Source organism: Lonchura striata, chromosome 2 (assembly GCF_046129695.1).
Source record: "Lonchura striata isolate bLonStr1 chromosome 2, bLonStr1.mat, whole genome shotgun sequence".
Taxonomy (NCBI): Eukaryota; Metazoa; Chordata; class Aves; order Passeriformes; family Estrildidae; genus Lonchura; species Lonchura striata.
The window spans coordinates 85,928,986-85,944,656 of record NC_134604.1 but is presented as its reverse complement, the minus strand read 5'-3'; the positions used below and the strand labels follow the sequence as shown (position 1 = coordinate 85,944,656).

General features: G+C 38.9%; 1 protein-coding gene across 5 annotated transcripts in view; it reads right to left on the bottom strand.

Moving 5' to 3' along the window:
- Positions 1-15,671, bottom strand: part of UBE3A (ubiquitin protein ligase E3A) — a 53,439-nt gene that overhangs the window by 23,155 nt on the left and 14,613 nt on the right. For 3 of the 5 annotated variants that reach the window (XM_021546693.2, XM_021546694.3, XM_021546696.3), the window contains 3 exons: positions 12,816-12,962; positions 12,099-12,219; positions 8,688-8,732 (listed from right to left, as the gene is read on the bottom strand). In XM_021546693.2, coding sequence (XP_021402368.1) covers positions 8,688-8,732; positions 12,099-12,118 — 65 coding nt within the window. In that variant the 5' untranslated portion in view covers positions 12,119-12,219; positions 12,816-12,962. The remainder of the gene's footprint in view (positions 1-8,687; positions 8,733-12,098; positions 12,220-12,815; positions 12,963-15,671) is intronic. The other 2 variants (XM_021546697.3, XM_021546698.3) reach the window with 1 other exon arrangement.

Here is a 15,671-nt window from a genome sequence, read left to right as displayed (position 1 = left end):
TCAACTAAGAAAGATTTCAAACATTCTGACTAGGTTTAACATACAGGCTTTTTTCAGAACTTTAGTGATACAATATTACTAAGATTAGAACATCAAAAATTGTGATATTAACTTAAAATTGCCTTTCCTGATGTCAATGTATGCACAGCTTCTGCATAGAACAAGTACTTCAGAACTGAAGTGCTAGACCCACTGGTACTACTCAGCACTTGATGCACCTCACTGTTAATAATGGCTGGTTAAATAGCAGTTTCAATGAAGTTACTTCAAAAGGGAAAATGTTCTGAAAGTGACTACTGAGGTCTATATTACTCAGCAATAAGACCTCTGCTTCTTTCTTTTCACCTGTCAAGATCTCATCATCCTAGAGAAGAAAATACATCTTACAAGGAAAACAATTACTTTGATGTCTGCCTGAGCCCTCAAATGCCTGAGTATGTTTCAAGGAAAAGAAAACAAACAAAAAAGAAACTGAGGAGAAAGGTTTCTGTGGCACTTTGAGATGGATGTGGAAAGAAAAAGCAGCATGAGCAATACCATTAAAACCATTACTGTGTAACAGGGAAGAGCTCTATTCTAAGCTAAGGGAAGTGTTCTAGTCTCTCACATTTTTGCATGTAGACTTACAAAAATCTGCCTCTCTCCATGCACATCTAAAAATAAGTGGCTTTTTTTAATCTTGTCTTTCATACTTCAGCCATTAGTATAGAGGCATCAAGAAAAATCACCCAAATCCCCTCAAAAGCAACAGCGTTTTAATACAACTTGGAATAGTAAATTATTTCAGAGACAAATCCAAAAATTCATGTTTTGGCCATTCCTCACCTTCAAGCATTCCAGACCTTCAGATGTAGAGTGTGAAATATTGTAATTTGTAAGCAGGTTAAGTATTTATATATGTAAAAGCTGAATTTTTACACCTGAGCTGTGGCCATCAGCATACACACCTTTCCAGCTCACACATCTAGTTTGAATAAAGTTATATAATGTATAAACACTTATACATTAACAACACATTTTATCATCTTAAAAAAAACCCAAACTCCACTTTAATCAGGGCATGTCTGACATGCCAGTAGATAAAGCTGAGCTTAGACTTGCCTCTAACAGTTAACTTCTGACAGACTCAAATTTTTTTTGCTCTTAGTTTTTAGCTACCAATTACTTCTCAAACTTTGCCATGCCTACAATAAGTCTGTGTGTACAAACACTTATTTTGACTTGTGGGTGGAGACTCTGACTCAAGTCCTCTGAAACTCAATGAGAAACAGAAGGTCTGACTGAAGGTTGTGTTTTTAATTTTTTTTTAAACAAGTGTGGAAGCAAACAATATGATGTACAACAGCACTAGAATACAGCAGTATTAGAATTTCATAGAATATCCTTAGTTGGAAGTGACCCCCAATGATCATCCAAAGTTCAACTTCTGGCCCTGCACAGAATCATCACCAAGAAGCACACAATGTGCCTAACAAACACTTCTTGAACTCGGGCCTGGTGCTGTGACCATTTCCTTGGGGAGCCTGTTCCAGTGCCCAACTACCTTCTGAGTGAAGAACTTCCTAGTATCTAACCTAAACCTTCACTGACACAGTTTCTTGCCATTCCCTCAGATCCTGTCACCACAGAGAAGAGATCAGTGTCTGCCCCCTGCTTCCCCTCATCAGGAAGCTGCAGACCACGATGAGGTCTCCCCTCAGTGTCCCTCTCCAGGCTGAACAGCCCAAGTGGACTCAGCCACTCCCCATATGGCTTCTCCTCAAGGCCCCTTCACCATTTCTGTAGCCCTTTCTTCAGATGCTCTCTAACAGCTTTGTATCTTTCTCATATTGCAATATCCAAAACTGCACACAATATTCAAGGTGAGGCTGCCCCAGTGCAGAACAGAGTAGGACAATCCTCTCCCTTGCCCAGGTGGTGATGCTGTGCCTGATGCACTCCAGAGCATGGCTGGCCCTCCTGCCTGGCAGGGCACTGCTGGCTCATGTTCAATTTGCCACTGACCAGGACCCCCTGGGGGTCTTTCTGTGATGCAGGTCCCAGGAACACTTGTATTTGTTGAACTTCATGTCATTGGTGGTTTAAGTCTCTAATTTGATGAGGTCTCTCTGCACAACCAGGCTACCTTCCAGGGAGTCAAAACACCTCTCACTTAGTATCACTAGCAAACCTACTCAGTATACCTTCGAGACCTGCGTCCAAGTAATTTATGAAGATGTTGAGGAGGGGCAAGGCTGGAGCCCTGTTGATCTCCACTAGTGACAGGTCACCAGTCTGATGTCATCCCATTTACTGAAAACCTGTGTGCCTGGCCTGTGAGCCAGTTGTCCACCCCTCACATGATGTATTTATCCACCTGTGTTCTGGACATTTTATTCAGAAGGATACTGTGAGAGACAGTATTGAAAGCTTTATGGAAATCCAAAAAGATTCCATCAACTGGCTTCCCTTGCTCAATTAGATGGGTTACCTTGTCATAAAAAGAAAATAGGTTTGACATGAACCAACTGGCTATGACTGATGTCTGTGGCATCCTTCAGGTGTTTTTCAGTAGCTCCCAGAATAATCTTGTCTGTAATTTTACCAGGCACTGATGTGAGACTGACAGTCCTGTAGTTTTCAGGGTCATTCTTCCTCCCCTTCTTGAATATTTGACCGACGTTGGCCAGTGTCCAGTTGACTGAGATGGCTCCAGATTCCCAAGATCATTGAAAAATCTTTGAGAGAGGCCTTGCAGTGACATCAGCTATCTCTTTGAGTATTCTTATAAGAGTTCCATAAGTCCCCATAAACTTACAGGGATCCAGCTGAATCCTCCCCCCTCTCCCTGGCTGCTACTCTACAGACTTTTCACATTACCTCAGACAAAAGATTTAGGTAAGTAAATAAAATACATAAATTTATGTATGTAAGTGAGGATACAGACCTCAGAAGGTAGAATAGAATTTACCAAGCCTTCACAAGAGCTACCCTTACTGAGGTTCATCAATAAAAGGACTTACAACAGAAAATGCTGTCCTGAGTAAGTCATTATGTGATTTTTAGACACTCCATACCATATTCCCGCTGGTGTACTTCAGGTATTATCACTGTTCATTGCCAAAAGCTCATGTTTCCTATTTCAACATTATTCATCAAAAGAACTTGCATTCTCTGTACTGTCCAAAAGTGAAACTCTTTCTACATTCCCCTGCTCATGTAGTATGCTGAAAACTGAAGCTCTTGGCCTGAGGCATTAAAATGGGTTCATCAAGCAAAGAAACATAAAACCACTCTCTATTCTTAGCTCATGCTATACTCATGAAGACCGCAGCTCTTTTTAAGTTCTATAAAGGGATCTGGTCAAGAGCAACTAGTCCCTTAGAAAACTCAAGGCCTAGTTCACGTCCATGAGCTGTGTGTACAGTTACTACTGTAGCTCGGGCTGTAGTGACTGACTTGCATATACATTTTCAAATACTCATTATTGTTGCACATCCAACTGTGAAACTGTACCGGTGTGGCTGAAGTTGTAAACATTTCACAGGCATATTCTTATGACTGAAGGATAACTTCCCACTCAGTGGGCCTTGTATAACCTCCTCAAGCAATATGCACTGCTTCAGTGAGGAAGAGAGGCACCTAAAATAGACACCCAATTTCTTTCGTTGAAGTCCAACAATTTCACAAGCACAGCTTTCTGTTCAAAATGAAATTAGCATTCACTGACTTAGTTTGTAGTAGCTACAGAAAAAAATAATTGCTTTTAGGCTTTCTCTATGTTCTTTAGCTAATAAAAAGTCAGATAATAAGTACTTTGCATTTGTAGTTTAAATGGTGCTAAAATTGTGGAGTATCACAAGAAACATGAACAACCAAGCCAAAGGTGAACTGGGCTGCATTTTCTGTAGTAATTTTTGAATGCCTAAAACTTGTAAAAAACAGGGATTGAGTGTATGGGTTCAAAAGTTCCTATGAAACAGAACGTAATTTGCATTTCTCAAATACCTTAAACTAAATACAGGAGAAATACCATGTAAAGGATTCTCTTGCAACAGAGAAAATCAGAAGTATAAACATTAAAGGAATTTTTAAAATATTTGAAGTGTGTAATAATTTAAAGTTCACCTACAAAACATTTACATTCAAGTTTACATTTACATTCAAAATGTGCCTGAAATTTAAAATATCTGCATAACTGCATCATTTTTGCTTGTAAGTTTACATAAATTTTAGAAATACACATGGATGTTTCATACTTGTCTGGAAATGCCAGCACGAAATAACACATTTCTGAATGGTTTTTGCTTAGGACACAATAACTGTTATATTATTATTTCAAATAAATCTCACGTCGGACAGGAGTGTTGATCTGCTGGAGGGCAGAAAGGGATCTGGATAGGATCTGGATAGGCCAAGGCCAACAGCATGAAGTTCAACAAGGTGAAGTGTCAGTACAACAACCTTGTGCAGTGCTACAGGCTAGAGCAGAATGGCTGGATAGCTGCCCAGTGGAAAAGGACCTGGGTGTGTTGGTCCACAGCTGCTGAACATGAGCCAGTGTGTGCCCAGGCAGCCAAGAAGGCCAATGGTGACCTGGCCTGTATCAGAAATAGTGTGGCCAGCAGGATAAGGCTGTGATCTCCTTGTTCTTGGACCTTGAATCCCATCTCCGGTTTTGGGCCACTCACTGCAAGGAAGACATTGAGATGCTGGAGTGTGTTCAGAATAGCATAATGAAGCTGGTGAAGAGTCTGGAGCACAAGTCTCAGGAAGACCAGTTGAGGGAGCTAGAGGTGTTCAGTCAGGACAAAAGGAGCATGAAAAGTGACCCAATCACTTTCTACAACCACCTGAAAGGAGGGCGCAGCCAGGTGAGGGTTGGTCTCTTTTCCCAGGCAACCAGTGAGAGAACAAGAGGAAAATGGCATCAAGCTCTACCAGGGGAAGTTCAGGCTGGACATCAGAAAAAAATTCTTCACTGAAAGGGCTGTCAAGCTTTGGAATGGGCAGCCCATAGAGATGGTGGAGTCACCATCCCTGCCTGGAATTGTTCAAGAAACAAGTGGACATGGTGCTTAGTGCAATGGTCTAGTTGATAAGGTGGTAATTGGTCAAGGGTTGGACTCCATAATCTTGAAGTTCTTTTCCAGCCTTGATGATTCGATGATTGCTCCAAGATAGCTGGTTTTATTAAATGGAAATCTACAACAGCTATAATGGCTACTAGGAACTTAGAAGTGCCTAAATGTTCATAAGCATTTTCTTAACAGAAAAAAAAAAAAAAAAAGCAAGCATTAATATGTTTTGAAACCCAGGAAACAGCTTTTTTAGTACTAATTGCAAAACAACTTTCAACAGATGTGTTTACAGAGGCATAAAGAGATACACCTGTAGCAGTTATAATACTACACTATGGAAGTGTATGGAAGATAACCAGCATATCAAAAACCGTTAAAGAAGGTGTTGCAGATGGTCATCTTTGTGAAGTTAAATGTTGCTTTGTGCAAGTTTCAGCTTCAAACCTTGCACACTGGTTTTCCTGCTTCTGTTTAGTTAAGAGTCAGATGAGCAGTGCTAGAAAAGACAGGCTTCCAGTAATAGCACTGCCCACACAGAGCCTTTTCAAGAGCCCTGCACACCAAACTGCCAAACAGTCCACCCACAGCTGGAGCCCAGCCCTTTGTTCCAGCAGTGCTGTAACACCTTTTGCCTGCCTCAGCCTCTGGCATCACAGCAAATGTGCATCTGGCAAATGTGCATGTGTATGGAGCTCACACTTTCCAAACTCCATTCTTTCCAGTGTGGTGGACCCCAATAGCAAGGGTGGATTGTGAGCTCTGCTTGGACCATACTTAACCCAAGGGACCTCCCTTCCCACTGTATTCTAGATCCAGAATGCCTCTGGGAACATCATGTGCTGACAAAAGCATGGCACTTCCTCAGAAAGGGCCACTCTGAGAACCCTGTCCTGGCTATATGGAGCAACACAGGAAGACAGAAAGGGAGCAAAGAACACAGTCAGCAACTATCTGGCAATTTTGTCTTGGAAAAACTGCCTTGCTACAGTCATATTAAAAAAAACAGAGAAGAGTTTCAAAATTGTCAAGAATCCCATCCTCAAAAGCAGAGAGAAGGAAAGATGAATGCACAGAAAGCCGTGTGAAGACAGCCATACCTTTGCCTTGATAAAAAAAGCTAAGAAAAACAGAGTGAAAACACATGAACATGTAAGAAGTTATTGTTAAACAATCAAGTTATGTGATTTAGTGCTAAAGAGGCTTTAGGAAAGCAATACTAATCAAAGCTGAAAGTCAATGGAGATGTGTGACAGGAGCAGTCAGAAAATGCTTACCTTATAAATTCTAAGATAAATGACTCCTAACTTTGAGCTAGCACCAAGATGTTCATCACATGGAGACCCAGAATTTGAAAAGGCTGGGATAAGCAAGACTTACATATAGAAGATTTTGCTGTGTAAGAATCTGAATATTTTCTTTAAATTTCTTTTTATTCACACAGGTGAAACATATGACTATGCTCTTAGATGAAGCTTTGCAATTCAAAACATGGAAATAAAGTAATTATATCAGTCAACCAGAGCAAAACCAACCATTCATTGTGCAAACAAAAAACCACTTGCTTTAGTCCCTGCATTTACTAACAAATTTTGGGCATGTAAATAACACAGTAACTATTTTAGCAACACAAGAGGCTTGTAGGTCACAACTCTACCACTTAACCTGCCATTCCACCTTATGTGGCAAGAGCTGCTATGCAGGATTGCAAAAATTCTCTGTAGTAGGTATAGTACACATCACATTGTGATACAGTTTAAAGAACATTTAGTTTTGCAAATATACTGTATAACTACTAGTCAAATATGTGAATTCCTACAGCTTGACTGGTTCACATTTATTTTAGACAGATAGCTAAAATTTATGAAGTCAGGGCCACTCTGATCACTGGTCTACATAAAAAATAAAATGTATTCAGCTATAACACATAAAGGCTTACTTCTGTAAATTTTTTAATGTTTGGTTGTAAGGAGAAGAATTGTCAAACTTCTAGAAGGATAAAAGCTTTACTGTCTTTTCCTTCTGATTTATGCTAGGTTCTTTAAGTCTTTGTTTCACACCAGTCTAGGTGAGTGCTGCTGATACATCTTTGCTTAAAATGCATAAAAACCAGTAATCTAAATGGTAACATCCAGAGTGGACTACAGCCAGCCTGCAGTATTATTTCCTCTGTTTGGCTAGGCCAGGGAACTAAAGGAACAATAAATCACAATGCAGCATAGACCACTACTGGACCAGGAATAAGAGACCATGGCAGGGCTTTTGCCCTGTGACCTCTAATGCAGCAACACTCAGAGTCCATGCACCAACAGAAGAGTCACCTTTCAGGCCAGGGTCCCTGCAACCTCCACTGCATTCCTAAGAAAGCAGCTGGACAGCACTTCTGTAGCAGATGGTATGAATGAGGGAAAAGAAATCTGTCATACCAAGAGAACTGCTTCTCCTAGTGCAAGAAAAGGCTTCACTCCAGTGAATTGCTAATAACACATCAGAAAAGCTCTGTTTCCTCCTCCTCATTTTTTAGGTTCACAGCCCAACGTACTGTGGAGCTCTCCACAGTTTTGCTCCTCCTTAAGTCGTGCAGCTACAGCAGAAAAGTCCTTGAGCAATTCACACTATGTCACTAGCCTGCAAAACATCCTGAAAATGGCACCCAGCCCATGGCATGTACAACACTAGACCGCTTGGGGGGAAGGCGTGAAGTAGACAGTTTAAGGTCAGAAGAGAAGTTTGTGGCAGAAGAGAAATGAACCCAGATCATTTGAAGCTTCAGACAACATACCAATTACTGGGCTACATTCCCTCTATTATTTTGGAACTTGTGCTGTTATCCAGAAGAGCAGTTTGTGGTTTCCCTGTTTGAGTACTATGACAGGACAGTTTGAATAGCTAGAAAAGAATTTTGTTTGCTAACTCACAGAAGAATAAAGTCTCAAAAAACATTTTTGTTTTCAAATGGTCCTCCAAATTCCTGCAACCCCTTTGAATATTGAATTGAAATTAATGTTTCAGTCCACCACAATCTTGATTTTAGTTTATCTTGGCTTCTAACCTAATGAAGACAGACAAAAAGTTTCAGACCTGTCACCAAGATGTTCTGTGAATACTGTTTAGTGAAAGAGAGCTAGCTTTCTGTTTCTAGAAGTAACTGGCATATAAATTTACCAAATCAAGTCAAAATTTCTTTTTCTTAGTTCAACAATCTATCTGCCACAAGATATACCAGCAGGTATTGTGCCTTAGTACTGAAATGTCTTCAAACGCATGTAAGATGTTAGTGAATGACAGGTAGAAATTATATCCCTTCTGTCAAGTCTGAATGTAGGCTATAAGCTTTCTGACACTGTATTATGCTACCATCTACTGGTTCACGTTAAATTAAACCTCCGAACCTTCCCTCCAACTCATTCACACCCTACGAAAAAAACCCCAAAAAACCAAAAACCAAAAAAAAACAGTTTCTGCAGAGACTTAAAATTGCAAAGTATTAATTTGAAATTTTTTAAGGTAATATCACAGTTCTACTCAGCTTTTGTCTTCTTTTCACTAAGCAGATGCAAGAGTGACTGTTATATATGTTCAGAACATTTTTAATCAAGATAAACCAAACTCATTCAGTCATTTACTTACATTCGGCTAGTTTCAATGTTCTCAGAGTGCGGTTCTCCTGGTGATCTGCAAAACCAGACAGAAAACCTTAAGCACTGCTTGTTCTTTTTAGTCATTACAATATGAAGTTATGAAAGATAGAATGTGATAAGTGTATTATTGCCACTAAAAGCATCAACTTTTTGATACTTGCAGATTTAATTTATCAAACTCTAGAATACAGTTTATTACATAAAACATGATAGTATAACAAAGCCAAATTTCCCTAAGAAGGAGAGCACTTTTTCCCCACGCTTACGCAACAGGAGCCATTAGGGAAGAGATCTGCAGAAAGTACTTCCGCATTCAGGCTGCACAGTGCTCCAGTTCTGGGCTAATTCTTCATAACCACTTCTGTAACCAAAATGTGTACTCAAAGATTATCAGTGATCAACTGCAACCAACAAATTCTCTACAGAACTGGATTCTAAGAAGTAGCAGTGCAGAAACTGGGTCCAAAAGGATATCAAAACAAACCTTGCATCTCTCTCCACCTGAACTCAGGGAGCTAATCTCACAGACAGCTTTCTGTTTTCTTCAATCCAGCCAAGACATCAGCCAGCAATATTCAGAATTGTTATTGCCTAGCACAAGCAGCACCTGTGTTTAGCTTGGCAACTCCATTGACTTAATTTGCAGACTAATTCAAGGGGTATAGCTCCACACTAACTTAAAGTAGACTAAATTATAGTTATTTAGCTTCTCCTTATTTCTATCTTCCTTAAGAGAGCACTAATTCAACTGCTAACTTTTTTTCAGACAGCATTTAGTATTTTTTTTCTCTCTTTGAGGTAGAACTTCCCCCTAGCCAGTGAGTTTGTCTAGATAAACCAGAAGATAAAGCAGTACAAATGCAGCAGTTTTGATTCCCATCATCTTAGGATGCCTTGAAATCAGACCTTATGGAACCTTTGCTTGGGAACAACCTCTGGTACAGTTGACCAGAACTGCCATGCTGGAATACTTTGCAAGGAGTGGAAACAAAGCACAACCACTACAGTAAAACTCTGCAGCTTAGATGAACAAAAATGTCTTTCATGACAGCTCTCTAAAAACAGAAGTGAGCTAAAATCTGCAAACAGAACTAACTTTTTAGGTTTCACCAGAGTCTGCTGGGACACTTCAGTTAGGACAGCTAAGCAGACTTTCCCATAGCTTTACAGGGGAAAAAAAAAATCTTTATTTATAGGAATGCAATTTCTAAATTTCTCTATTTATTATATAGCTATCTATAATGTTCTAAATGCTATTGGAAATCTCTACATGTAACCTGATACATTCCTTTTTTCCTGTTTCATTGTGCAATTTTACTGAATGGTCTCTGCTATTAAAGCTTGGACTGCTTTCCAAACTCTCTACTAAAATTTTAGTTCCTTTTCTGAAACACCAGTTCTTAACTTTCTGGATTCTACTAAACAGACCCAGTGCCTAGAAGGCATTTCTGGAAGATAACTCATAATTCCAAGGTTAGATGGATACTGTGTGGTGACAGATGATGCAGAACAGGAAATTATTTGTTTGTACTTCACTAACTTATAAAATTTAACAGACACTAGGGACAGAATTCTGAACTTCCTATCCAATTAACATTATACTCATACTTAAAATGTAAACCTTTTAGCTGGAAAATAACAAAAACTGCCCAGTCTTAAAATTTGGCCTCTATTTATTACCTCCAAATTATGCTTCCTTTACTCATTAAATTCAGGATTGACAAGGCAGTTGCTGACAAAAATAATGCTCACAGTAAAACAAATAAGAATTTCCCTTTAACTTCAGTGACCAAAGCAAGCCTCTAAATGCTTAGTGAGAAGAATCTCAATTTTTTTTCCCCACTCATTCACCTGAGCACATAACTGTTAGAAGCTGGAATAGTAGAAAGACACATGTTTATATTCATACTGGTTAGCTCCTCTATTTACTTCCATGACTTCAAAAAATGGTAGCAAAATGTCTGGACATTTAGGGCTTTGCTTTCTTAATTCTAGTATTGGGGCATACAACACACTGAGGCTTTGGGAAATAGTAGTGCTTTTAGTTGCTATGAAAATGCAAAGGAAATAGTGGTGTTAAAAGAAAAACATCAAGAATACTGAAAGCCTTTCAGCCCTTAAAATAAACAGCAGTATGAAGAATTATAGAAAAAGAGCAGACTGGCATCTAAACTCTGTGTTTAAGAAAAGCAGCCTGGTGATCTGCAGTACAGACATGAAAACAGCTAGCAGTATATCCAAAATCTTTTCCTATTCTCACTATTTGTGAGAATATTATTAGGGATATAAAGAGACAATACAGTTCAGTATATGTTACTTGGAAAAAAAAAAAGGTTGCATCTATAAGGTAAACAATGTAAGAAAAAAATACCATCTAGCTGGGTCAAAAAAGGTTGGGTCCTCTAAGGTAGGTGTTCTGCAGAACACAGGGTGAAAATTCCTTCAGCTTACTGTTTTCTAAAACATGAACAGACCTACTATAACTATGATTTGCAGAACTACTAATGGATGTATTAACTCGATTTTAAAAGGTTTCAAATGACAACATAAGCACCTAATAAAATGAGCTTTCAATACTCAGTAAAATGAAGTGGAAGATCAATCTAATTACAGGAATTGTATTTGTTTGCTGAGAAGATATTTATTTTGCAATACCCAATTCTTTACAAACAAGATACCTTGTTATTTCCTGTGAGCAGGCAACAGTATTGAAAAAGAACTATATAGTATGGCAAGACATCCTTTCATCATGCTTAAAATCTGAAACAAGAGTTCTGTTCAGAGAAAATCTCAGAGCAAATGCTCTTAAAAATTTCAGCTTTGAATTAGATTGTAGATACTGATCACAAGACACCAGCTAATCTGAATACTGCAGTATGAGCTCACAAATTCAAATGGTGGCTCATTTCCAGTATCACAGGGAGCAACTTCTCCATTCTACAAGCCACTCCTTTTACCTCCAGTGTACCTCTCTAGATGAGAAAAGTAATGGATGGTATGCAAGCTTACACACACTTTAACATCATCAAGTCTCCCAGATAAGTACTTCAAAACAAAAACTGAACACATGCTTGGATAAGTATGCTAAACAATTTACACAGAAATTCAGTATGACAGTAAAAACTACCAGGGACTTTTAAGTGATAGTATTGTTCTTAAGAAGGATATCATGGAGCACCACAGTGCTTGCTTGTATTTTAAAAAGCAGGCAAGGACAAACTAAGCGAGCTTTGAAATCAGTGTCAGCAATAGTGTAAGTCAACTTTGCCAGGTGACTTAAACAAACAATGTAACAATATTATTTATAAAACTAGCTTCAAGCCATAGAAATGAAATACCTTAAAATAAACATTATGGTACAAAAACTCCTGAGAAACAACCTGATATGCTTTATGCTTACCTTTTACAAGCTGTGGCCATTCGGTGACATCAGGGTGATCACAATTTTGAGTCACTGATATAAACTGAGTTGTCGCACCACTCCTGTATCACACGCTGGGCTAAGCATAAGCTTAACAATTCTAAACAAGTAAAAATAATGTAGTTAAAAGTTCTTAAAAATACTCAGCCAATTCTCTAAATAAAAAAAAAAAAAAGAAAAATATTGATGCTAAGCATTGTTTTATCAGCAAGATTAAGACTTACATTCATTTTTTGCATGGCATTTTAGTTTCTAGAGTAACTCGCTACAGTACAATCAACTGGTAAACTTGAAAATTCAGCGACTTATTTTTAGACTTTCTAAAATACCAAAAGCCATACACATCTCTTGGACCAGTGCAAAACACCCAATATCAAGACAAGCATTCAAGGATCTGGAAGCGTGTGCATAAATATGAACCATAATTTCTAACTACAATAAAATTCTAGTAGATGTGTTGCTGCTACAACTCGATTAACATTGTTTCTTAGCAAGGCTCTGTTCCCAGGGGAGCAACAAGTAACCAGAACTTTGTTGTGTGCCTCTCCCCAGAAAGAAGTAAGCTATAGCTTATATATACGTTAAAGTTTCAGAGGAGCAACCTTTGCCCTCTATGGCAAATCTTTTAGGTTCTTTGCTCCATTTGTATCATGTGTCCTCTCTCCTCTCCCTTAAATTTTCAAAAGTATATTTTACCTGTCAATTGTTTCCCGTGATCTGGCTCCACTGGTATAAATTGAAGGGTTGGTCCTTTACTTTGTCACGCAGGTGGCAGCCAATGATCACTCAGCAATACTCGTGCCCAGAGCGCCCTGGGACCACCCCAGCTGATTACTTCCATGGCTGAAAAGGAACCAGTTAGTCTCTTACCTACTGCTGTTATCTACTCTAAACTAAAGTTAACGGATAAAATATTTCCAAACATAATCCTCATCACTCAATTCATCCCATCTCTCTCCCGCCCAAGCTCCTAAGTGCCCTGGAGAAAGCCAGAAAAGAAAAAAGGCCTCTGAAGGAGAATCAGATGACAAATAGCATTTGCTTTCTGCTAATAAAAAGTTTTGATAAAAATTGCAATGTTAATGTTGTATTTAATAAATAAAAAGTCATCTAACTTTCTCTTAAAGCAGTAGCTATGGAGACAGACCTCTGTATAGTATCCTGAGAAGTTTATTCCTGTGATAACCCTGATGAAACCCCACATTTGCAAGTTTGCCATGCAGCAAAAGCCTCACACAGAATGAAGGTGCACAAAGCTATTGAGGGCACAACCGCAGCTCTCTGCAACACCTGCAGACATAACAATCTGGTGCAAATACTAAGAGAGCACATCAGACAGCTTTAAATATTTATTAAAAAACATTTATTTCTTTACTGCACCTTTTGTGCTTCAGCCCAACCTATTACAAGAGTATTGCAGTAAGATCTTAGCAAGGCTCAGGATTTTCTAAAGTTTGTCAGAAAAGCTGCCCAGTTTTGCCAGTCTGCTACAATTTGACATTCTGCCACAAACTCTGCACAGAACAAAATTTGTCTTACTTTCAGAATGATGCTCATTAGTTTTATCATTCATTGAGGTAGGTAAAATGCCATCTGTTGATTTTAACATCAGTAATACTTAAGTGTTCTCACTGTAGCACAAGTGCAGTTGACACAAGTAAAAAAGTAGGCTACCAAAAATCTCCAAAACAAAACAGAGGTTCCCCAGTACTTATGTTTCATAGGTGTAAATCGTCAAAGTTTAACTGAGTCAATGCTAGGAACACAGAACATTGATTAAAAGTCAGTTGGAAAGGTTCCTCATCTGTCAACATTACAGAACAGGGTAAAGACTTTCCATTAATGTTTGCTGACCATCAGCTGTACTAAAAGGCAACAACCCAAGATGTTGATGCAGAATGAAGAAGCTGTAAAACACTGCTCTGCTTATGACATTCTGTTTAAGACCTGAAAACGTCCACTTTCAGGCAAGCCTTAGTTTTGAGGAAACAGATGCCTTTTTTAACACTGCTTCTAGCACTTTGCCCAAGTAACTTTTAGTACTCTGGTCAGAGGATTGTGGTATCATCTCTAAATCCTCATTGGTTGGGAAATCTGCATTCTGACTATTGGAAGTATCAGCTCATGTTCTGGAGTGTGTCTGACCAATGACTCCCTACCTAGATTTGGTCCTATATCACCCAGACTGTTGACAAAAACTTATTACAGTAGTCTTTCATTCAAATGGAAGCATGCTGGAACACCAGGTTGCCATCAACCTTAGTAAAACAAATTTTCCTGAGGCTGTTTCATATGAGAAGTCATGAACACAACTGACAACAGTGAAGGAGCACATGAAGTGCTGGTGTTGGATTCAAACACCACTAGATTTTGGAATGTTAAAAGATATACTTTAAGTTGGCAGCAGCTCCACAGTCATAATCAAGACAAGCTTGTGCCAAGGCCTGATACAGAACCAGATCTGTTAGTCTCATTTACCACACTACCGAACATAGTATCTACAGCAGTTGATGGGAAGCAGTGTCTGAACTGCCACAAATCTCACTGAGCTGAAGTTAACTCATCTAAGTTTTGTTGTGTATCTACAAACTTGTATCTACAAATTGAATTTGTCATGGGTCAGAGCTTTGAGTCAGGTAGTTTCAGCATTTCTGATTTGTTGCACCATACCTTAAAACCAGACTTAATGTACTGTGGTCTAAAATTGTCATGCTTCTATTCAGCAGTCTAGATGCAAAAAACCTTAATGAATAATTTTTCTCTTTTATCTCCTTCTCATCCTACCTTCCCCACCTATCTTGCTGCCACTCCTGTGGGACAGAATATGACTGGCAAGGATTCCCTAACACAGATGAAGGAATTAATTTTTCTAAAACCTTACTCACTAATGCATCAGCAGAGTAGTGTCTGCTGGCAAAGTGACCAGTACATTGAAACACAAGGTGGGTGGTGAAGGAGACAGCCATCAAAGATTTATTCTGAATATATTTCAAAGGACATTCTGAGTGCTTGATACAAACAAGGCAAAATAACCTCCAACCTGGTTAAGAGTTGAAAGATACTACATGATTAGGAAAGGAAAACCATACTGATGAATACACTAAGATCCTCAAAAACAGTATTATGAACTGTGAATTGGTCTAATCAATCTGTCACAGGAGTTTCTCTACAAAAAAATCTCCTCTGTAACTACCTTAAAGAAGATAGAAAGAGTAATCTCAAAACAGATATTTATTCACATTACTCAAACAAGTTTCTCTGGTCCTCATGTTATGATCAGCATGGCCTATAGTTTAGGCTTTTACAGACACCCTGAGCAGCTGAAGATATGAAAGGAAATTTGTGCCTATGGAGTATGTCCAAAAAACCCAAGACGGCTGCCAGGCTCTTTGGGACCGGCAGGCTCCAGTACAGGCACATCTCTGTCTGCCTAGTGACTATTTAGTAGTAGTAGCGTCAACTAGGGCTGCAACTACACCTATTACAGTCAGCAAGACATTGAGACATGTCTTCAAACCATCTATCTGAAAAACATTGTGATTTGAACTAGCT